Source organism: Lepidochelys kempii, chromosome 1, assembly GCF_965140285.1.
Source record: "Lepidochelys kempii isolate rLepKem1 chromosome 1, rLepKem1.hap1, whole genome shotgun sequence".
Taxonomy (NCBI): domain Eukaryota; kingdom Metazoa; phylum Chordata; order Testudines; family Cheloniidae; genus Lepidochelys; species Lepidochelys kempii.
This window is the reverse complement of record NC_136380.1, coordinates 29710674-29735470: the sequence shown is the minus strand read 5'-3', so window position 1 is coordinate 29735470 and position 24797 is coordinate 29710674. Positions and strand designations below refer to the sequence as shown.

At 42.3% G+C, this 24797-nt stretch overlaps 1 protein-coding gene across 2 annotated transcripts in view; it reads left to right on the top strand.

Moving 5' to 3' along the window:
* MAML2 (mastermind like transcriptional coactivator 2) overlaps positions 1–24797 on the top strand; it is a 303350-nt gene that overhangs the window by 199462 nt on the left and 79091 nt on the right. For both annotated transcript variants that reach the window (XM_073337823.2, XM_073337815.2), the window contains exon 3: positions 271–1701. In XM_073337823.2, coding sequence (XP_073193924.1) covers positions 271–1701 — 1431 coding nt within the window. The remainder of the gene's footprint in view (positions 1–270; positions 1702–24797) is intronic.

Genomic DNA, 24797 nt, shown 5'->3' with positions numbered 1-24797 from the left:
CCCTGTGTTACACAGGAGGTTAGATTACATTATCATAAGGGGCCCTGCTAGCCTTAAAATTTATGAAATCTATTTCAATTCCATTAATTTTAGTATCACAAATTTCTGCTAATTTCCAGAGTATCCTACTGTATTGCATAACGTTTGTTAATTAATTTTTCAAGATCTTCACGTTATAAGCATCAAATTAGTATCAACCTGCTTTTGAGTTGACTATGGACTGGATCTTGAATGTCAATTAATTATTTATTTTCTCCCCACTTTTTTCAGCTCCAGGGCTCCTTGAAGAGGAAGCTGGTGGTAAATTTATCACCTGTTAACAACAAGAGACCCAATGGTATTTCAGATAACTCTTTCCTTGATATTAAGAGGATACGAGTGGGTGATAATCTTTCTATGGGACAAGGCAGACATGTTAACAATTGCCAAAGCCAGTCAATATCAGGAACCTTGTCTGTGGGGCAAGGATCACAAAGAAAGACCAGCAGCCTAACAAACAGTACCCACTCTAGTGGGCATATGTTTAGTATGCCTTTGAAAGAGGTCAAGAAAGAACCAGGAGAAACCATATCTTGCAGCAAACATCTGGATGATCATATGTCCCATGAAAACATTTTCCCTAATAGATATGGGGAAGATACAGGGGAACAGATGATGGACCCAGAGCTTCAGGAGCTGTTTAATGAACTGACTAACATATCGGTGCCACCAATGAGTGACCTTGAACTAGAAAATATGATAAATGCCACCATAAAACAAGATGAGCCATTTAACATTGATCTCGGGCAGCAAAACCAGAGAGGCGCTGCTAGATCTTCTCTGCAGATGGAGAAAATTGTGATAAAGAGTGAATATTCACCAGGCTTGAATCAGGCACCTGTGGGCTCCCCTCAAATGAGGCCTTCTTCTACAGGACCAGCCTTCACTATGTCCAGTGCTGCCATGTCCACCTCTTCACCAGTCCCTTCGGTGCCTCAGAATCAAGCACAGCCGTCACAGGTCTCTTCGGTCTCCAATCGACCATTGACTAACTGGCAAGAAGTATCTCACGCCCAGCAGCTAAAACAAATAGCAGCCAACCGACAACAGCATGCCTTGATTCAGCAGCAGCAGCAGCAAACCCAGCCATCCAGCTGGCCCACCTTGTCCCCATCAGGCCCTTCCCCAGGACAATTCGTACAAGAGAAAATTCCCAGCCCTTCCTTTCGTCAGCAGCAGTTCAGCCCCCAGAGTTCAGCCATGCCTGGGGTACCTGTCAATGGGAATCAGTCCAAAGCGATGAATAACTACATCTATAAACCAAACGCCCCAACCCAGAGCAGCCCTATTGACATCATAATGCAACCAAAGCCTCAGGATCTCAATAGAAACTTTATAAACAACACTCAATCACCATTAGAGCAGCATCATGGCAACACAAAGCCTTTGTGTCATTTTAACTCAGAGCAAACTAACCAGCAGATGCCTTCAGTTTTGGGATCCCAAAGCAAGCCTTCTATCCTGCACTATCCTCAGCAGCTGCAGAGCCCTGTTGCAGTGCAACAGCAACAGCAGCAACCTACTCAACCTCTCCAAAACCAGCCTCTTCAACGGCCACCAAACGTATCCTTAGCATTGCAGCAGAAGATGATACTTCAGAAAATGCAGCAAAGCCAACAAATCTCAGGACTGCAGTATCCCATCTCTCAACAGCACAGACAGGTAAGATGTGTTCCTCCTAAACAGTAGTAAAACAGTCCTTTTCTGTGCAATAGAAAGGCTTTTCCATTCTTGTCATTGTTCCCAGTGAGATTGGGCTCAAGAAATTGGTAATGAAATGCAAAGGCCACTCACATTTAATGGAGATCCACTGCACAAGAGCTGGTGATGGGATGTTCAGTTTTCATACTTATAACATGTAGGCTACTTTGAACCACAATTTTTGTTGTTGTTGTTGTTGTTGCCGCCTTTTCTAAGGCAATATCTTTGCAATGTTAACTCTATGTCATTGTTTTTTTCTGGGAGGACAGAGGTTGGGAAATAACAATAGTCTTAGATGTCTGTTGACTCTAACTTGACAAAAATGTTTGTCTGGGAATTGTATTATCTGTTTATAAAGGAAAATCTAAAACTGCTCAAGTGTTATTTTTGGGTTTGACTAGCACCATTTTTAAGTATTCATTTTCTTGGAAAATGTGTTTATAAAAGAATGGAAAAATAAATTCTAACCATGTAAAGGCCTATAACACTGGGTATATATAGACTGAATGGTGGGCATCAGTTAAAAAAAATCTCTTTCACATTGGCTCAGTAGGCTTATAAAGTAATGATGTGTGGTAGAAATGAGCAAGGACTAGAAAATAGCAGGAAGTAGACAACTCAGGGTGGGCACCAAAAACTGAGACACTCAGAATTATAGGCTTCTTTTTGATAAATTTGGCCTTAATCTCAAAAGGCTTGATTCTCCAGTGCCCCTTGTATAGTCATTTATACTTGTGCAAAGTGGGTGAAAACGCTACCATTGCATAAATGGCTGTACAAGTTACAAGGCATCAGAGAATCAGTGTCTCTGTGCTTCACTTCTTCATCTGGGAAATGGGAATAGTAAATACTTGCCTCATGGGGTGGTGTGAGAATAAAATTCACTGAGGCACATGAGGAGCTTAGATGCTTAGTGAAGAGCACTGTACAATTACCTACAGACAAATGCAGTGTTGCAAACTCTTGCGATTTTTTATCATGAGTATAGTGATAGCTGCTGCTTTTCCTAAAGCTCCAGCTCCTGGAGTCATGTGATTAGAGGAGAATCTCAGCTTTTGTTTTCAAAAAAGTACATTTCTGTCTTTCATGGTTGTAGAGTAAAGCTTGAAAATGTGACCCAAATGTAACCTAAAGGCTCAGAAACCAGAAAGCAAATTTAAAAAAAATGTTATTGGAGGTTTTTTAATCTTATGATTTTAAGCCAATGTCATGATTGTTGTGGGCCTGACTTATGATTGAATTCTTGGGGTTAGCAATATTTCAAATGTATAAAGTCTGCTAGGTAACTTCTGAATTTCTCATAGCTGGGGAAAAAATCCTATAACTAATGATTGAAAATGGAAAAACCAAACTTTCCGAATAGTAATTGAAAGCACCAGTATAAATGGGTCAAACAAAACTGGAATTTCTAGGCCAACCTGTTTTGAGATGGAATCTGGTGGTACAAAAAGTAGCAATCTAAATAAATAAATTAGAAGACTTGTACAACTGAAAACTAATTTTTAGCTTCCCAAACAATTTGATCAATAAATCATAAACTGTCCCCAAATCTCATCTCCTTGTAAGAGACAGCATATGAGAAATTTCAGGCAGAAGGGATTTCTTTTTATTTTTGGTTTGAAGAAGCTGGCGAGGGAGCAGCTGTGGGAATCAACTTCAACTATGTTATGTTAATAGTGTAATAAGGAATAAGATGATAAGCAATAGCCACCATGGATTGATTTGTCAAGAACAAATCATGCCAAACCAACCTAATTTCCTTCTTTGACAGGGTTACTGGCATAGTGGATGGGGGGGAAGCAGAAGACATAATATATCTTGATTTTAGTAAGTCTTTTGACAGTCCCACATGACATTCTCATAAGCAAACTATGGAAATATGGTCTAGATGAAATTCCGACAAAGGAGGTGCACAACTGGTTGAAATACCATATTCAGAGTAGTTATCAATGGTTTGCTGTCGAACTGGAAGGACTTATTTAAGTGGAGTGCCACAGGGGTCTGTCCAGGGTCCAGTACTTTTCAACATTTTCATTAATGACTTGCATAATGGAGTGGGGAGCAGGCTTATAAAATTTGCTGTTGACACCAAACTTGGAGGAGTTGCAAGCATATTGGAGGGCAAGATTAGAATTCAAAACAACCTGGACAATTGGTCTGAATTTCACAAGTTTAAATTCAATAAAGACAAATGCAAAGTAGTACACTTAGAAAGGAAAAATCGAATGCATAAATCGAATTAGAAATGCACAACTACAAAATGGGGAATGACTGGCTACGTGGTAGTACTGCTGAAAAGTATGTGGAGGCTAAAGTGGATCACAATTTTAATGTGAGCCAACAATGTGATGCAGTTGCAAAAATGGCTAATATTCTGGGATATATTAACAGGATTGTCCTTTGTAAGACATGGGATATAACTGTCCTGCCCGACTCAGCACTGGTGAGGCCTCACCTGGAGTACTGTGTCCATGTTTTGACGCTGTAGGAAAGAGGTGGACAAATTGGAAAGAGTCCAGCGGAGAGCAACAAAAATGTTAGAAGGTTTAGAAAACCTGATTTAGTCCTGAGGGAAAAAGCCTGGAGATGGGGGGAGGGGCTGATAACAAATTTGAAGACTGTTATGGGCTGTTGTATAGAGGTGGATGATCAGTTGTTCTCCGTGTCCATTGAAGGTAGGACTGGAAGTAATTGGGTTAATCTGCAGCAAGAAAGATTTAAGTTAGATATTCGGGGAAACAAACCTTTTTAACTGTAAGAATAGTTAAGCACTGGAATAGATTTCCAATGGCGGTTGTGGAACCCCCGTCACTGGAGGTTTTAAGAACGGGTTAGACAAACACCAGTCAGGGATGATCTAGGTTTACGCAGTCCTGCCTCAGCGCAGAGGGCTGGACTAGATGACCTCTTGAGGTCTCCTCCAGCCTAACCTTTTATGATTCTGTGTTGCAGGGGAATCTATTGCTCCTTGGCTGTAGCTCTCTATTCATTAGCCATTGTACTTTAACGGTCTTTACGGGAGTGTTTCCCCACTCTCGTAACAGACTGGCAGTCAGAGGGATTTGAACAGGCTCATTATGCACCCATGATGGTGCTCCTCCAGCAATCTGTCAGCGTAGGCGAGACAGGCAGGACTTTTATAAACATGAATATTTTTGCAAAATATGCAAGACAACATACTGGATGCAAATTAAAACACTAATGGTAACTTGCTTGAAGCAGTGTTAGCTTCCGACTGTGTCCCTTGCCCAGCTGCTGCTAAGCAAGCTTCAGGGTCACGGTCAATGGAAGCTCTACATGCAAAACGTCTCCTCCTTATGCGGATCTGGGATCTCTTCTCTGTGCATTCACAGGATCAGGTGGCTTGAGAGGCTTTCCCCATGTGAACTTTTTCAGGGCCCCAATCACTTCTCACTATAAGGAATGCATAGCAGGAGCTTCTGCAAGGGAGATTTCATGATCATCTCCCACAGTTTCATGAGCACAATGGGGCAGTCTGGCCCATAGCAGTGCTGTTGTGTAAAGCTTTGGAAAGATAACCACAGGTTGTGAGAATTTTGTAGCAAGAACTCTGGAACATCTACACTGAAGAGATAACTCATCCTCTTTTAGCCCCACAGCAATCACTCCAAAGCTCTGTGGCAGTCACTACACAGTGGTGAAATTCTTTAGAAGCAGGAGCTATGTTTACAGAGAGATATTGTTGATCCACGGTTGACCTGCAGTATTGGTAATTGTCATGTTGTTCACCTGTTAAACTTCTTTGTATATCGCTTTTTAGCTGCCAGAGCCAACAGACTCCTTAGGCTGAGCCGGCAGAATTTGTAAGCACCTTCAACTGACTATTTGAGCGCCAGACTTACAAAGTCTGCACGATGCACAATGGAAGATGTTAAGCTTTTCTGCTTCTTGGACGCTAGGGATTTAGGTGGTGGAGTTTGCTGATTCGGAAAGCTTCTGCTTTGGATCTGATAAATGCTTCAGGAGCTCTCAAGAAGCTTATAAACTCTTTTGAAGTCTCTCTGAATTGTCAGGTGTTCCCACCAACCCAGTCCCACAACCTTTCATAAAATCACTCAAAGGTAATAAGCCTCAGAAAAGACATACAGTGTATATAAAGCACAGTGTGGAGTGTCTGCTCAAAGTTGGGTTTGAGATATGGCATTCCAAAAAAAATCACGTAAGATGTTTCTACAAAGAAAAAAAAATCTTGTTTTCCAGACTCTCCTAAAAAACAAAAGCTTTTTCTGATTATCATCAAATGTTCCACAGAAAATTATCATCCAGCCAGAGACAGCCTATGCAGAAACTGAGACAGAAAGCTGTTTTTTAAAGGGTGTGTGAGAGGCTTCAGGTATCTCCAAATTGGGCTTTTAATGAAATGAAAAGTAAATTACAACTTTAGTTATCAAGTCATTGACATGTTTTCATAAGAAGAGAGGGGTTTTTTTGTTTTTATTAAAACATGTTAAAATTCAAACTTCTTAAATGATTACCCTTCTCTCTCACATAAAAACATTGGAAAATAAAGGGCGCAAGAAACACTGACCTTAACTTGACTCTGACTTGCCAATAAGATCCCACTGTCCATCAAAGACACAGTGACCAGCAAGACTGGAGAGCAGTTTCCCCATTAGAAGGCATGCATGAAAAGGAACTGAATATTCAGAATATGAGAATACACAATACAAAAAAACCCATGAAAATATCATTGGCAAATTATGTTTAAAGATGTATGTGCCTCCCCCCAATCACCCACAGTGTAATTTTCTTAACTAAAGCCTGTATTCTTCTCTCCTCCTGTGGAAAACTCCCGTGGGAAGGAAGGAAGTAATCTAAAAACTGTTTCACCACATGAAACTGCCAAACTGCTGAGTAGGGGAAAGGGCTATATGAGCTATATGGAAGTACACAGGCTGCGAGGACTTTTGGGGAAATATGGGGCTAAATTCATTTTTGGCGTAACTCCAGTACAGTTAATGAGGATCGTAACTCTACAGATCTTGTAAAGGGAGAGGATCATGTCGTGTAGGCTCCACTCCCTTCTCCCAGTTAATGAGGATCGTAACTCCACAGATCTTGTAAAGGGAGAGGATCATGTCGTGTAGGCTCCACTCCCTTCTTTCCATGAGCTTCACCTCCTGCCTATGAGGCTTTCCACTCGTTATTAAGAGTAGTAAATTATTAATTACTAATGGTTAATCATTGACTTTATTTCAGTCTGCCTAATTCCTCAATGAGAAATCAGTGCTTTATTATACTAGATACTGTATAAACTGTAAAGCAGAGTGTGGAATCTGGCCCTTCATTACTGTAGTTGAGAAATGGATTTGTAGCATGAGTACACAGTTCATAGGGAGCTTCTGTAACTCCACTATCAAATGGCACTACACCGCTGTCAACTATCAATTCACATGCTTTAGATAATTCTCTGTTTTTTTCTTGGTTTGAAATCCCCAAAAAGCATTTGGATATGACTTTATGGCTTTAAAGCTTGCTAAATGGAATGTCAGGCTTATAATTTCTCTGCCTGTCTCAGTCACTTTGTGTTACACTGGAGGTTTTCAGTGGGATTTGCTAATTAGATGCTTTTTAGCCTCTAGGGACAAGCCATGGCAATGAAATATTCTTGGTTTCCTGAAAGAGGCTGCATTGAATTGGGGTTTTGTTTGCTCGTGTGTTTTATTCTCTGCCTGTGTTGTGGGGACTCGCCTTTCCCACCCTCTACCAGTAAGTGTCCAGTCATAGCAAAACTCTCTTGTAATAAAATTTCAAACTCTCTGTCTTTCAGGTTTCATTATAAGCCCAATTTCAGCCCATACTCAATGAAGTTTGCCACCCTTTTAGTGAACCTGGGCTGGGTTTGGGGAAAGCCTGGATGACTGAGTCTGGAGAGAAATTTGAAGTCAAGTTTTCACTTAGTTTTGTGAGAAGATGGACCAGTCACTGAAGGATGGTCTTGGGGTGAGACTTAGGGTTTGGGGCGGAAACCCTGCAAAACTCAGTCATTTTGACTAGCGCTGAATAAATTCAGCAAATATTTTTGAAAGCTTTTGATCAGCTGTGTGGTTTATTGAATATGATTAATCAAATAATTAAAACAAAATTGAACAGAATACGTGCCCAGATTCACCAAACAAATATTGTTTGAACACCTCTGGTTCTTACGTACTTATATGGCCCCTATCACTCTAGCATCTAAGTGCCTTACAATCTTTAACACCTCTGTGCAGTTGGTCAATACTATTATTCCTATGTTACAGATGGGGAACTGAAGCACAGAGAGGGTAAGTGACTTGCCCAAGGTCACACAGAAAATCTGTGGCAGTGCAAGGAACTGAACCCAGATCTCTCAAGTCCTAGACTACTCCCTGGGCCATCCTTCCTCTCATGGTTTTGATCCAAAAGCACGTTAAACTCAGAGGTTTTAGCTGAGATTCTCTTTTTTCATTTTTATTCCTATGGGAGGGGAAAGAACTCATATCAACAGAAACCAGAATAAATTCACCAAATCTCAATGGACTGAAGCCACAGCAATTCATACAGCTCTAGGCATGTGCCATTGTGTCCTGATAGCTGTATTTAGTCAGTGACTCCTAGATCTTGAGGTCAATTTAAGTGGGGGTCATGAGAGCTTCACCCACTACTTCATATGGGCAACCAGTTGTCCTTATTTTTAAAACTCAGGATCTCCCCGTGCATCTTCTGTTCTCTGCTAAGATTACACCCAGGGACAGTGTCATCTTATACAGAGCTTAGTGCATTGTCAGCACTTACATAATAAATCATCGTTTTCGTAATCCCTTTTAGGGGTGGGCACATCCTTTGGGAGGTATGGGGAGGACATGGCAGGCTTGCAGTATATTTCTTCTTTTCAAAACCCTGGAAATTTGATGTGATTAGTCACTATTTTGGGGGGAGTTAGCCCTCATTTGCCCTAGTCTGGTCATGCCCTAGATCTCTTCCCTGTACCAAGACCTTGACCAGCTGGGCTGATATGCTGTTCTGCCACACTGACAGAGCTTTGTACCATCTCCTAAGAGAACCCTGAACAGTTCAGCAGTCGTCTCTTTGCGCGAGACTGAGAGCCGCACCTCTCCTGGCCCAATCTGTGAGGCTTGATCTCAGCCAAATTCTCCTTGAACCCTTACGCCAAACTGTGAGGAAGATGGTCACAAAATTGCTGTTCTTGATATTTCATTAGCATGAATTAGGAGCTTGTTTATATAACTTTGGCATATCTATGTATATTTGTATATGTTTTAAAGTGATATGAATGGTTTGAGTGGTTCAACTAAGCCTATGGTTCTATAGAGATTTTGGGAGAGATTCTGCTCTCAGTTACCCCAGTGTAAATCCACAGGAACACCTTTTGGTTTTGGTGAAAACGGTCTACATTTATGCTAGTATAAATGGCAGAATCTGGCTTTTACTCTTCTTGTCCATGGACACTCCACGTCTTTAGTGAAGAGCATTTATTGTAACTTGCAGACTGTTAGAACTCGGAATATGAGGAAACACCATAAGCAATAAACATAATGGCCTGTTCACATTTAATGTGTGGCCAGTAGAATTCTCCATTATTTTCCATCACCATTAACTTACACTTCTAATTTAGCTTTTGAAATTTCTTAAGTGAAACAAAATATGGCTTCCTTGGATGATTCATATAAAAACAATTATTTCTTAGATCTTCGTATTTACCTTTTTTTAAAGCATATTTAACTGCAGCAAGATCCATGTTTTTGACTGTGGAGGGTTCTTTTTAAATACCTGTGAAGTAGTGAAGTCTAGTGTGCGTAGTGGTAACTGGTGCAGATGAGTATTCCCTCTAATTTTCCCACACATGTGCGTAATGAATTCTGTTCTGTGCACCAATATGGTGCAGATAACAAAATTCATGTGGGGGGGTGGGGCTGAGGGGTTTGGAGTGTGGGAGAGGGGTCAAGGCTGAGGCAAAGGATTGGGGTGAGAGGGGGTGAGGGCTCGGGGTGGGGCCAGGGATGAGAGGCTCAGGGCTGGGGCAGAGAGTTAGGGTGCAGGGCAAGTGAGGGCTCCGGCTGGGGGTGCGGGCTCTGGGGTGGGGCTGGGGATGAGGGGTTTGGGGTGCAGGCTTCCCGGGGGCTATGGTGGGGAGAGAGGACTCCCTCCAGCTCTCTCTCCTTGCAGCAGTACCTGGGCTGTGTGGGGAGAGTTGCCTCTCCCCCAGCTACGGCAGATCCGTTCCAGGGCTGGGTTGGGGTTGGGAGGAGGGGCGCTTCTCCCCTGGCCGCAGGGCAGGTCCATGCTGGGGGAGAGGCAACTGTCCCCACTGCCACCCTGAGGTCCTGTGCGGGGTTTAATAGGCAGCTGCCCGGCCGCACAGCATAGATGGAATTTAAGCTGCAGACTAGGGATTAACCTGGATTTAGATTAAAAGTGGAAAGGGTTCTGTAGTTTCTGGATCTGCAATCAAAGAAGCTGCTCCCTACTTGAGGAGGAGAGTAGTGCACCCTTCTTTACATGCTGACTACCAAAAATCCTCTCAGCCTAGCTGCTAGCTCCATTTTGGTTGCATTTCTTCGTAGAAGGGTAAAATGATCTGATCTGAATAATAATTTGCATATATACTGGCAGTTAGCATCAATTACATGGACCCTCATTGGTTTATGGGTGTGAAGTCCGACAGAGAAGGTCACAAGTCCTACACTTTCAATTTCAGTGTCCAAATTGGCTGGAAAATGTGTAATGCCGGAATTAGAATATGTCTACACTGCAATTAAAGACCTGCAGCTGGCCCGTGCCAGCTGACTTGGGCTAAGGGGCTTGGGCTAAGAGGCTGTTTAATTGCAGTGTAGATGTTCGGGCTCCAGCTGCAGCCTGAGCTCTAGGACCCTCTCGCAGAGGTTATGGATCTATTATAGGAGTGGGTTGGTGAGGTTCTGTGGCCTTCAGTGTGCAGGAGGTCAGACAAGATGATCACAATGGTTCCTTCTGACCTTAAAGTCTGTGAGTCTACACTGCAATTAAACAGCCCCTTAGCCCGAGCAACACAAGCCTGAGTCAGCAGGCACCAGCCAGTCACGGGTTTTTAATTACAATATAGCCATATCCTTAGACAGTTAGCTCCCTGGGGACTTCATATTTGAGGAGGCTTACGTGTAATGTTTATTCCACCAGTGGTCTGGGCTTAGTTAAAACTCATGCAGTGTGTAGCTTATTTTTTGTTTGTTTACGAGGGTAGAGTTTGGAGCTAGGCCCCAATTAAAATTCACTGGGATTTGAGTGCCTCACTCCTTTAGTCTCTGTAGAAAATCCCAGCCTAACTTTGTAAAGCATTATGCTAGCAAAATTTAGCCCTTCCATAGTTGTAGATCCCCGGGTGAGTAAGGATCATAATCCCCATTGTACAGGCATGCAGAGTGAGGTGGCAAGAGGCTAACTGATTTATCCAGGTCAGTGAGTGAGTCAGTGAAAGAGCCAGGAATTAGAGCCGAGGTGACTCCAGGTCCCTTATCTATTGGGTTACACTGCCTCTGGGCTACAGCTTGTAGGACACACACAATGTCAAATTGATTGGATCAGAATATGTAATAGGAGGTCCCAATTAAGACCTCAGTTGTGGCTTTGCTCTGAGCCCCAAGAAAGGGGCAGTGTGTTGCTGTGCTTCCTATTGAGCAGAACAGGAGTCAGATTGTTCCTCTGCAAATTACAATCTGTCTCATGGCACTTCCCCACCCTTCCTGGTGCAGTATACATCATCCCATGTGCTGGCACAGCTATGGCGACCAACGAGGGATGGACTTGTGGCTCCACCCAGTTCCCATCCACTCCCACCTGCCTGCACAGGAGTGGAGAGAAACATAGAGCCTCCATCCCCTCCTGTACTACCACCTGCAGTATGAGGACTCAGCACAAGGGAGTAATGTGGAACCTTGCACCCCCTTATTTCTTCACACAACTGCCCTGTTCTATTCATTCCCTGGCACTGGTCACTGTTGGAAGACAGGATACTGGGCTAGATGGACCATTGGTCTGACCCAGTATGGCCGTGCTTATACACAAGCTGGACCACAACTGGGCTCTAAGTGTGGGTGAATGACTAAAGGGTTAATGCTTTCGTTGAGGTTAGAAGAGCAACCAAGTTTATTCAGTGCTTATCTAAACTCATCTGAACGTCTCTAAACTTTAAACCTAGCAAAAAACAGGCTTTCTTGGGACAATTTCAGTGTTTTCTCGTTTCAGCTAGAATGGCAATAATAAAAAACAGCCTCTTTCACGCAGTCTTCCTGGTCTCTGCTGGAACCATGCAAAGATATAGTAATTAACAGAACTGTTTAGAACTGTAAAGATTCAAATTCATAGCAGATGGTGTGCGTTGGTTCTGGCTTCTCATACTTAGTCCAAACACATCTGTTCCCTCCCCGTTTGCCCTAAGAATTATATCTTTACCATCATACACTTGCAAATATGCTCCAGGAATGAAAACACATTAACTTTAACCTTGCTCCTGAAGCTGCAAATTTGCCCCTGCTGGGTGCTAATTTAACTGCTTCCAAAGTGTCTGCTGGGCGTTCGCTTTTATTTCTTTAGTATTGCACACATCTGGCATGGTGCAAAACGCCAGGGCACCACAAAGGAAAATGCCGAACCTGATAGACTTAACCCTTCATGGAAAAATACAAATATGGTGGATTTGGGACCAGCACATCTCTCTCATCTTTTCATGCTGGTGAGAGTTTTGTTCCTCTGGGAGAACAGAATTGTAATAGCAGGCCGGATGGTCTAGTCAGGATTACTTGCCAACAGTGTCCCCGCTATATAGATCTTCCCCGTCTCAGAACTGGGCCTTCACATGGAGGATCCTGGCCTCCTGTGGGATCCATAAGTTCTGGGATGGCTTTGCTGTCTTTCTCCTAGGATGCAAAGTTTCCCATTGACTTCAGTAGGCTTTGAATGAGGCCATTAATGTCTCAGTGCCTCCGTACCCCATCTGTAAAGTGGGGATAATAATACTTCTTTTCTCCCACCCTTTGTCTAGCTTGCTTAGTAGATTGTAAGTTCTTCAAGGCAAGGGCTGTCTCTTCCTATGTGTATATATAATGTTGAGCACAGCTAGTCCAGAGAAAAGGCAAACAGATGGGTTTGGATTGGTTCCCTTTGGCTTTTGAGAATGCCATGGGATGGGGGGGGGCATTTTATGGGGTGACATAAACCAATCCTTCCTCTGGGAATGATCGTAAGGGGCTTTCATCCTTCTGGAATTTTCCATCCCCTCCCTTCCTGTGGGTGGAGCTGGTCAAAATAATTGGAATTTCAAAAATTCCCAGCAAAAAATGGACTATTTTTTTCCTGGAAACTGTTGCTAAACATTTATCCTAATTTTGACCAATGCTACCTGTAGGATATTTCCGTGGCAGGGAGCTGATCCAGACCAGTGACTAACTTACATTATTACAGCAACAGACCCAATGATCTCCCTTTAATGTAGTGTTTTAGGTGTGCATTAACCATCTATGTGCCACACTAACCAAACCAAAACACAAACTGAGCCAATCCAAAACCATCGGCCTGTCTCATTTCCTAGCATAGCTGATGCTCTGTCCACTTAATTAACCTGCCCTGCCCTGCCCTGCTGATTGTCTGTTTAATTAGTGGTTTATATCATTTAGCCAGCTCACATGTTTCACTAATCTATTCTTGTTAATTTCATAGCTACATTTACTATCCCTTCTTGATTTAGGCTGGGATTTTCAAAAAGCGCCTGAGTGAGTTAGCCACCCAAAATTCAATGGGCTTTTTGAGAACCTCAGCCTTGCAGCCAAATGACTTCCCTGCTACACTCTGCCCTCTCTTCCTTGCTCTCACCTCCCTCGATTATCTCATTGAATTCCTCCATCCCATTTTTCACTCATTGTCCCTTCCTGTCTCCTCAAAGTCTTTCCCACTACCCTCACCCCTTCGAGGTCCGATCCCTCCACTCCTGTGCAGCTGAACACTTCTTAAGTGGTGTTGGACCACCGTGTGGTCCAGCACCTCGAGAAAGAAGTCATCTCCTTTGGGCTCAGGTATAGGAGACCCTTCCATATCCCTTCCCTTGGTTTTGGGACTCAGCAGCCTTCTGATAGAGTTTTCAGGGCCGAATTTTATTTTTAAAGTAGGTAAATAACTTGTGGATTATTCTCAGTCCACAAACTAAACCCTCCTTAGCAAACATGGAAATTTACTCCATGAGCTAAAAGCAGCTGGGTTCTGGCTTCATCCTAAAAATGCAGTTCAGATCGGTACGTTTCACAAGCAGTAGGGCCTGGTCCAGAGTACATTGGAATCGATGGAAGTCTTTCCATTCTCTCAGCAGGCTTTGGACTGGGCTCTTTGTAGCTGTTTTTAATAGCCGCATGCATGCAGCAAATTATTTTGTAAAACAAAATAATGTATAGTGCTTTTAGTCCTTGCTGAGATGTGTTCACTTGTTATGGACTAATAGCTTGGAATATTCACTTAAGGAATTTGGCCCTTGATTTGCAGAGGTGTTGTCAAGGTTCCTCCCCCACTCTGAACTCTAGGGTACAGATGTGGGGACCTGCATGAAAAACCTCCTAAGCTTATCTTTACCAGCTTAGGTCAAAACTTCCCCAAGGTACAAAATATTCCACCCGTTGTCCTTGGACTGGCCGCTACCACCACCAAACAAATACTGGTTACTGGGGAAGAGCTGTTTGGACACGTCTTTCCCCCCAAAATACTTCCCAAAACCTTGCACCCCACTTCCTGGACAAGGTTTGGTAAAAAGCCTCACCAATTTGCCTAGGTGACTACAGACCCAGACCCTTGGATCTTAAGAACAATGAACAATCCTCCCAACACTTGCACCCCCCCTTTCCCGGGAAATGTTGGATAAAAAGCCTCACCAATTTGCATAGGTGGCCACAGACCCAAATCCTTGGATCTGAGAACAATGAAAAAGCATTCAGTTTTCTTACAAGAAGACTTTTAATAAAAATAGAAGTAAATAGAAATAAAGAAATCCCCCCTGTAAAATCAGGATGGTAGATATCTTACAGGGTAATTAGCTTCAAAAACATAGAGAACCCCTCTAGGCAAAACCTTAAGTTACAAAAAAGATACAAGACAGAAATAGTTATTCTATTCAGCACAATTCTTTTCTCAGCCATTTAAAGAAATCATAATCTAACACATACCTAGCTAGATTACTTACTAAAAGTTCTAAGACTCCATTCCTGGTCTATCCCTGGCAGAAAACCAGCATATAGACAGACACACAGACCCTTTGTTTCTCTCCCTCCTCCCAGCTTTTGAAAGTATCTTGTCTCCTCATTGGTCATTTTGGTCAGGTGCCAGCGAGGTTACCTTTAGCTTCTTAACCCTTTACAGGTGAGAGGAGCTTTCCCCTGGCCAGGAAGGATTTCAAAGGGGTTTACCCTTCCCTTTATATTTATGACAGGTGTAAAAATGACTCTTAAAATGTCCAGGCTATAATTCGTAAAGGCACATCGTGGGATTTGGACATCCATGTCCAAATTGCTTACCCAGCTCTGGGGAGAGTCTCAGCTCAAGAAAACAAGGTGTGTTCCTGGGTGATTCTGTGACTTTAACATTTCTAGGCCCGTTTTATTTCTCCAGATTTCCCAGCCTGTCCTCCTTCCCCCCTCCCCCTGCCAGTACACCAGTTCTCGTGAGCTGAGACATTAATTTGTCCTCTTGTTGTGTGTTCATGTGTGCCTCTTGATAATGAAGGCTAATGGGAAATTTGTGGGCATGTACTGAGCAGGATACAGGCCCTTAGAAGGGGACGACTGGGGATGTGTGTGTACCATGCATTAGCACAGCTGACACAAAGGGCCCTGGCTGTGCTAGTTATCATTAGTTTTGTCTATTGTTATAATCTGTTCAGGAGGGTTTTTTCTTTTTCTTTTCTTTTTTTTTCGCCAAGTGGAATCCAAAGTGAGTCAGAAACCATTAGACTGATACTCCAATCATTGCATTTGCACTTTGATCGTTAATGAAAATCATTTGTGGAAAAGAAAAAAAAAAGAAATGAAAGGCCCTAGGATATTTTCTGTAAGGACCTCTAAATTTGATACTAGGGAGTGTAAAAATGTTTGGACTGCTGTGAACAAACGGATGCAATGCTAATGGACTGTTTTATTCATCTGCATTGTTGATTTTCAAGCAGAGGAGGCCACTATGCAAAACAAAATAAAACGAAAAGCAGTTCTATGGCTACTAATTAGAGAACTCTGGCTTGAAATTTGCATTTGATGCAATGGATCTGAACAATAAAGTAGCACGTTATTCTCAGGGAAAGAAAGCGAGTGTGTAAGCAGAACAAGTGGTTGATTTCCTGTTGCAGCCTCACTAGAATGAAGTTTTCAAGATCCCTGGGCCTCTCGGAAAAAGAGCAGCATTTCTCAGAGTAATTATTCTGGGTGTGCGTGGGCTCTTGTACAGATGTCTGTGTTTCTAACAGCTTTTTCTAGTGTCTCAGCAAGCCATTTATAGTAACAAAACAATGCTATAGCTGGACTTCTGGGACATCAGTTCCCAGATGGTAAATGACCAATATTTGCATTATTTCAGCCTCATGCTAGAAGTGCACAAATAAAAATGCACAAATAAGATAGTTGGGAGAGAAAAGATGGCCCTTTGTTGTGGCATCTGAATTCCAGTACTGTGTAGTAATAATAAATAAATAAATATGTAGCATCTTCAAATTATTTTACATCCATTAACTAATTCATCCCCACCATGCTTGTGACGCTGGTAACTAAGTAACCAATTTACAGATAAACTAAGAGGTTAAAATCAACATTTTCAAGCGTGGGTGGCCAAAAGTTAGGCACTTAAAGCCACAATAAGGTATCTAAGTAGATGAATTGATTTTCCAAAGTGCCAAACAAGCACCCTTTCAAGTCAGTGACTTGGAACCTAAATACATTATTTTCACATAGTTCTTTGTGTGTAATTTCCTAGGTTTATTTAAAAAAAGGAAAGCCCAAGTTTTTTATGTACAGCTGTATCAACCACCCCATCATGTATCAGCAGCAAGTTTTGAACCTTGAACTTTTACCACTGGAGTGCAGATATCTACCACTTGAGCTCCATGACTATGTTTGCTAGTAGCAGGAGTAGGCTGTTACTCTGGCAGGGGATGGGCTGCTGAGGCAATGTGCGGGATCTGGGGGGTAGTCAGTGGGAGCTCAGCCTGGCTCTGTCTCTCCCACTGAAGTAGTGGATCTCCAGCCCACGTGGTACCCACAAAGGAGGAAAGGGCTGCAGAGACGGTGTGTTGGATCTGGAGAGGTGGTTGTGGGAAGCCCTGCTTGACTCTCTTCCCCTTCCCCCCACCTGGAGCTGGGGGATCTCTTGCCCATGTGGTGCTCTCAGAGGAAGGTCATGTGCCGGATTTGGGGAGAAGGCTCCCTTCTTTTCCTCCCCCATTGCTACAGCTGCTCGGGCACTTTCCAGGTGTTCCCAATGCAGCATGTGCTGCTGTTGCAACTTTGGCCCACCTGTTCAGAACGTTAACGTTCAGTTATTATTTTGCCATGGTGCCAGAATTTTCCTGAGGAACACAAGCAGCGGAAAGCAAGTGATGATTTTCAACCGTTTATAACTCGTCCAAATTTGAATGAAATTTCATGGGGAAGTGAAAGGCCTGTCTCTAGCTTCAGGGCTCTGTCCCTGCTGGATTTCTAAGGTTTGCTGCAAACAGTAGAAGTGTTCGAACTTCTCAAAAATGGCCACAAGAATCTTTTATAACGTAAAGTGTTAGGCAGCCTAAATATAGGGGTTGCTGCCAGCTTCCCCTATAATATTCAAAAAAACTTTTTGCTGATTTTTATAAGGCAGTTGGAATGAATTACCAGTGTCCTGCAAAAATAGCTGTGGATGTATTAACTTTTCCATTTTTTGTTTTATTATTCCCTGCTGTTGAAGAACTGTAAGCAAAAGACTCCGAGGCTGATCCTCATTAAACCTAAAACCCTTTCCCACCGTTCTGGCAGTAGAAAAGGCTCTTAAAGAGGGTGGAAATAGAATTACACAGTAAGGTGGACTTCGGTGTAAAGGGGCCTTAGTGGTAGTGAGTCAGTCCCTACGTGTTCCAATTGCTGTTTAAAAAAAGAAAACCATGTGGAAAGTAAACTCAGAATAATTAATTCAGCAGCAGGAGCAGCAGCAAAGAAACCCGATATATTCATCAATCAACACTGGAGACCTGTTTGTTTGGACTAGTTAGAGAGTGATGAATAGGTCCTCTGTTTAAAACATTCAGCTACAGTGAGAAAGGGTAATAAATTATATGTTTGTTAATTGTATATACCATATGTATAGAAAGCACAAAAAATTGTTAATACACTGTAACAGTGACAGACTCTTCTAGCGCCCTAAGAGCCTTAACTCATTACAGTTAAACTATACTTGTGGAGACCTCAATTGGTGTTTCCTGGTGTATCGGAGGTGGGAGAAGCTTGTCTATTACACACTCCAATGCTACAGGGATGAGGGTGGTATAAGAACTTATATAGAATAGAATGTAGTGGTGTGAGTAGCGGAGAGCCATAAGTTCAGCACTGTGTTATGCTGTGTTATAATGAGTTATGGGTGATATGGAAGTGGTCTTGTCATTTGAACACTCTCTGAGTATATTTCTCTCTTTTCTGCTGACAAGATCAGTCAAATAAGCTCCAGGCTTCACTGCACTTCTTTGTCAGCAGCAGTAGCAGAGAGAGAGAACAGCCAAAATAGGACTGGCATAGGAGAAGACCAGAAATGTCATTGTATTGTTTGGGTTGACACTGCCTTGTCCCATGATGATCTGTGGGACATGGACCCACAGACTTTGAACAAGATCCTTGCTCTTTGTGACTTGTGAAGGTGAACACTCTATGGGACCTATTTTCAATGTTTCTTTTAAGAGGAGCAGAGAGCCAGCTCAGCAGAAATATGTCAAAGAATGGCTGAAGAAACCCTCACTGTGCACTGAAGATCTAGTCTCAAATCTCCCTTTTGGTGGAAGGTGCTGAAGACGTTTACAGCTGGGCAACTGAAGTGTCCTCTGGATAGAATTCTCTGGTGTGCTCCAATCTGGTTTCAGTCCACAGGACAGCCTGGAGCTGGTCGGAGCAGGTTTTCAAAGTCCATCTCTGAATTTTACAGCTTAGGTCTGTCTCTCATTTCTTTGATCTATTTTAGTTTTCAGCTACAAAGAAAAGCTTTGATCAGCTTCAAAAGTTTCCTTTTTTGCCCCACCTTGTTCCATCAGATGACTGTGCTGTTGTAAAATTTTGTACACATTATTACACCCATTTATGTTTCAGTCAAGGCAAAATGGATGCGAATTCAGTCTAAAACACGAGCTTACAAATTGAAGTTGCTTTTCAGAAATCCTTACTCTTTGGTCAGCCTGTTTGTATTCTCGAGGGAGTTCAGAATGTAAAATGATCCAAAGTCATGTATTTATAATGACCCTAAACTAACAGTACAGGATAAAACACAGTTGGGTTTTTTGTAAATCATCTCAGAGGAGATGAACGGTTTAAGAATTTGCTTCACTTTGCATAGACTGGCTTTTCTCCAGCATTTGCTCCTCAAGTCAAGGCAGTGAGGAAATGAGTCTAATGTATGAGAATGTTGCCATGTTGTTAAATGGTGGTGTAAAAGCTGTGCTTACTTCCATGGGAATGAGAACCTTTGCCAAAAGTGAGATGCCTAAGCTTTCCCTTGGGACCACGTCCTAGCATGGAATAAATGGAGGAAGTTACTATGAGAAGTCAAAGCAGGCAGCAGTAATGATGTGGATCTGTGTAAGTGTATGTCAGTAGGAACAGAGGAGCAGCCTGCCATTCTGCTCTTCGTGGCACATGTGATAATCAGTTTAAAAGTTCATAGAGAGAACAGCCGCCTGTACCTATCTCTTTGTGGCCTCTGTGTCAGTGCATACCTAACACGTACATTTCTGACCACTGCTCTGTTTTTTCAAACATATACTCATTTCAAAGGGAGCCAGATTCTGCTCTCTGTTACGCCATTGTGCAAATCCAGAGTAACTCCACTGAAGTCAGTGGAATTACTCCAGTTTTGTGCATGGGTAAACAGAGAGCAGAATTTTGCCTGTGGCCTTTGGAAGATTTGAATGGGCTACTAAGTGTATTGCAGTGATCTGACCAAATCCTCACCTGGTGTAAATCAGCATAGCTCCATTGATTTCACTGACTCTAGGGAGGGGACTCATCATCCTAGTCTACACATTCAAAATGGCTTTTTTAAAATACAGAATAGATGTGTTTGATTTCTTTTAAATACAGCTCATTTCAAACCCCCGCTAGCAAAAAGGACTTTTTTTTAGTTATTTTTATTTGATTGGAAGAGGGGAGAACTCATTAACTTTGCCATTTTGAAAGCCTAGGACTGTAGCTTAGCAGAGCACAGACTAATACTGTTCATTAAAATATGCATGTTTGATGTTTGAGGTAATGCTTCCACAAATCCTCAGGGAGATGATTCTGCAGAGCTAAAACAATACTTCTCACAGCCAAATGGCACAAATTCATTAATAACGTTTTGTGATCAAGATGAAAGGTACACTTAGTAATTGCTGAGTATAAACTTATTTTTCAAATATACCCTTATTGCCCATGGATAATAGACTGATGTAGATTGTTGCATTTCATCCTTTCCTCTCCCTCCTCCCTCCCCAGACTGGTTCACCAGCAATTTCTGTGGAAGAGGTTTAAGGAATGATGGGAATTTCTGTTTGGCCAAATCCTATCATTCTGCTGGCACTTATCTGGCATTATAAAACAGACAGATTTGTTAACTGCAACCCAGGGATGTGAATTTTGCTCACAGGAAATGGCATTTTAAAATCTTAATTTCTGTCCCCTCCTCCCCCCAGTGTCTGTTTCTAGTCTTCCAACAAGATAGAAACAAGGAACAAAACACACATGAGGCAATAGGTTTCGTTTTGGAAAATCAGGCTGTAGATGATAAGCTGCTTGGGGGTTTAAAGGAGAGTGAGAAAATGTGCATGTGCAATAAAATCATAACTATCCTACCCATTTATTTTGACCACATAGTCTTTGGGGAGAAAAAAAAATATGGGCATGCATTCAGTGGTGTTACATTACTCTAACTAAGATAGCATCTGAACCCTTTTACTGCCAATAATTTTGAAATGAAACTGCAGTACGGGTAAAGCTTTGAGCCCTCTGATGGTCTGGTAGTTACATACTGTGTTTTACCTACCTAGAAGGTTTGACTAAAGAAGAAAGATAAATAACACCGTCCTTAACTTGACTTTTTCTGCTACTTTATGGCTAGCTAGTCAGAGTCATAAGTGAAGCCTTTAAATCAGGAACTTAAACCCTATTCCCATGTCATATATGAATTTATGGCTCTTCAGCAATGAGTCATTTGTTAATATTTCTCATATTGTGCTTGTTCTATATCCTTTATGTTCACAAATATGAACACAGAGGGCCCAGTCCTGCTCCCAGTGAAGAGGATGGCAAAAATCCAGTGAGAGCAGGATCAGACCCAAAATGTAGCCCAGGGATAATGTATTTCTGGAAATGTTAGGGTGCTTCAGCTAATGTAAATAGTGGCATAGGGTTGTCTACAGGGAAAATAATGCTGCAGATGTTCAGATGATAGATTTTCACTCGTCTATGCTGTAACCTTATAATTCATGATGCAAATTTTTAATTTTCATTGTTAAAGAAAGATTTATTAGCCTTTATAAATGACATACCTCAAGGCTGTATGAAAGATGTGCATGTGAGCAAAACTACTCCAAGTGGAGTGTGAAGCTAACGGAGAAAATTCTGCTTTTCACCAGTGAAACAGCATTTTCGCTCATCAGAGGAAAAGAGAGACTGCCTGAGAGCCTACTTTGCGTCACTTGGTCTTGATCTGAGAACTTTGCCCATGTGACGAGAGGTTCTCATTGTCACAAGTTTGAGTCTTGAATCAAGATGACCACATTCTCATATACACTAAGCCACTTTTATGCTGTCCTGGCAGTGTAAAGGGACCTTAAAGAATGTGTAATAAATTACAGTTAAACCCACTCCAAGGCCTTTTTACACTTCCAGAGCGGTGAAAAGGTGCCATAGGGTATATAACAATTGAAACCATGAATTCCAAATATACAGTGGGACCAGCTCTCAGTTACACTAGGTCCCCTTTGCAGTGGCAGTGTAAAGGGCCCTTAAAGTATGAGCCCGTTACATTAACCCCACTTAAAGCCCATTTTAAACTGCCAAAGTGACATAAAGGAGTGTTAGGGTACATTAGAATCAAATAGCATGTGATTATCACAAATGGGGGGGGGGCACATTTTCAGAAGTGCTCAGCTGCCCCCAGATAAAGTGGCTGGATAGCCACGAGTTCTCCTGTTGAGAACAAGAGCTGCTGGCTGGGCACTTTGAAAAATCTGTCCAGCTTCCTGCAGGAGCCTAAATGAGAGCTGGTGGGTGTGGAGCTGGTGTGAAAATCTGGCCCTGAACGGTTACGTTCTTCTGGGGTTTCAGAAGAGCCTAGGATCAGGTGTTTGAGGGCTCAGGGCCCAGCAGCTCTCAGAGAGTCTCCTGGCTACATTTTCAAAAGAGCTCAGCAGCTGACATGCACCCAACACACAGAGCTCTTCTGAACATCTGTCCATATATATTGGTGGGTAAAATGGAAGTAGAAGTCTTTTGGAAAAGCTAGCTCACAGGATTAATAGCTGGTGGCTTTCTTCTGTGCATGGCTGTCGTTTAAAAGTAGAGTTTGAACCAAGGCGCCGACTCCATGGGTGTTCTGGGGCTCAAGCACCTACTGAAAAAAAAATAGAGGGTGCTCAGCACCGGGAGGTCTGGATTAATCTTTTGTGGGCCATGGTGCCTGGACCATGGCCCCATTCCCTGCTCCACTTGTGCTCCTCCAAGAGGCCCCTCCCCTGCTTGGCCTCTTTCCAATCAGGTTCCGCCCACTGCTCGCACGGGGGTGGGGGAGGGGCGGAGAGGAGCACCCACCAGCAAAAACAAAAGTCAGTGCGTGTAGCTTGAGCTATCAACACATGTAACAAAGAAATATTTGAGAAGGAAACACGTACCAAAGAATATTTACCTCTGTTTAAACCTTTGTTTTAGGCCTGGTCTACACTAGGTAGTTACGCAACTTCAGCTATGTGAATAATGTCGCTGAAGTCAACGTACTTAGATCTACTCACCGCGGTGTCTTCACTGTGATAAGTCGACGGCTGACGCTCCCCTGTTGACTCCGCCTGCGCCTCTCACTGCGGTGGAGTACCAGAGTCGACAGGAGAGTGCTCGGCGGTCGATTTATCCCGTCTAGACTAGACACAATAAAACGACCCCTGCTGGATCGATCACTGCCCGTCAATCCTGCAGGTAATGTAGACAAGCCCTTAGACACACAAAGGTAATCCCAGAGATGAATTTGGCCCAATACAGGATTTCTGCAGTTTGTAACAGTTCAGTGCACTGTTGACTGGAATATTGAAGTTGATGACTAGAAATATAATATGATTCCAGCCCTGGGCAAAGGATCTTTGTCATCACATAGTGGAATTGTCATGGGATGCAGTTATAGTTATTTCATTAGAAGCAGAGCTAGCAGGGAGAAATAAAATAAAGAAAAGCAGGGAGAAATAAAAGGGGAAGGAGAATAAAATTAACTTATTAACTGCATAGGCCAAATCTCCATTTGTGTACCAACAAAAAGGCTTTTGCAAGAAAATAGTGTAAGATAACCCAATTACGCTACTCAGTACTGTTGCAATATTAATGCAAAGGCCAAAGTTCCATGGGTTTGTATTAAAGTATGACTATAGTTAGAAAAGTGAAGATGTAAAAAAGGCACTTTCTTACTCAACTGATCTGGCCCCAGTGTGCACTCAAAGCAGGATGAGCAGATGTCCTGATTTTATAGGGACAGTCCTGATATATGGGGCTTTTTCTTACATAGGCTTATTTCTTATATAATATTTTCTTATTACCCCCCAACCCGTCCCGATTTTTCACACTTTCTATCTGGTCACCGTAACTCAGAGTCATATCTACTTACTTTACTGCCACAAACAAGTCTTTACTATTTTTTCCCCTCCTATTAGCAATGCAGAACAGCAACATCTAAGGGAGAGCTGACTAGATCAGTCTGGCTCTCACGTCATCAACAGAATTGGTAACTATGTTCAGACTGCAGAAACTTTATTACTGCTGGTGATGCATAGGCTGGAAAGAACACAGTCTGACTTTCAAACCTCAGGTGGAGTTGGCATTGCTGACAGCTGGGAAGCTTTGATGTGTGATTCTGCAATGAAAAGTAAATCTGAACATGGCCTTGTGAGGTTATGTGTTTTTGGCATCTCAGCGACTCAGAGATTTAAACCATTTTTAACTATAAAAATGAAATGTCTCCCCTTTAAAAAATGTCACTTGTATACAAGACCTGAATCTACTGACGAACACCAAAGACCAACAATAATGTCTCAGCATACTGTGTTGCAGTGTTTAACCGTGCGTTGCAGAGTCAGCATCAGAAGGAGTAGGAGCAGAATGACAGTTTAAAAGGATTTCCTGTTAATGGACATTGAAGTTTAAACCCTGTCTCTGAATACCTACCTTCCATAGCCACATAATTAATCCTAACCAAGGACATTGTCCGACCCAAAACGAAGAGAATAATATTTTTAAAAATTGAAATGCCTTTCTAAAAACTTTCATTATTTTAAAACTGAGTCTTATCCAAAGTGCTCTCAAAAGTTACAACTATAATTTAAGATGGTTACATTTTTATTGTTATTTGTCGTGTCCCAAAATATGCTAGATGTTATGCTAAATCTCCCATTGACTTCATTAGACTCTTGATAAGACTGAAATGCATGATGAAGTGGGTTCTAGCCCATGGAAGCTTATGCCCAAATAAATTTGTTAGTCTCTAAGGTACCACAAGGACTCCTCATTGATTTCGCTGATACAGACTAACACAGCTACCACTCTGAAACCTGTAACAAAATGGGTTCCTGTCTTGAAGAGCTTATAGTATAAGGC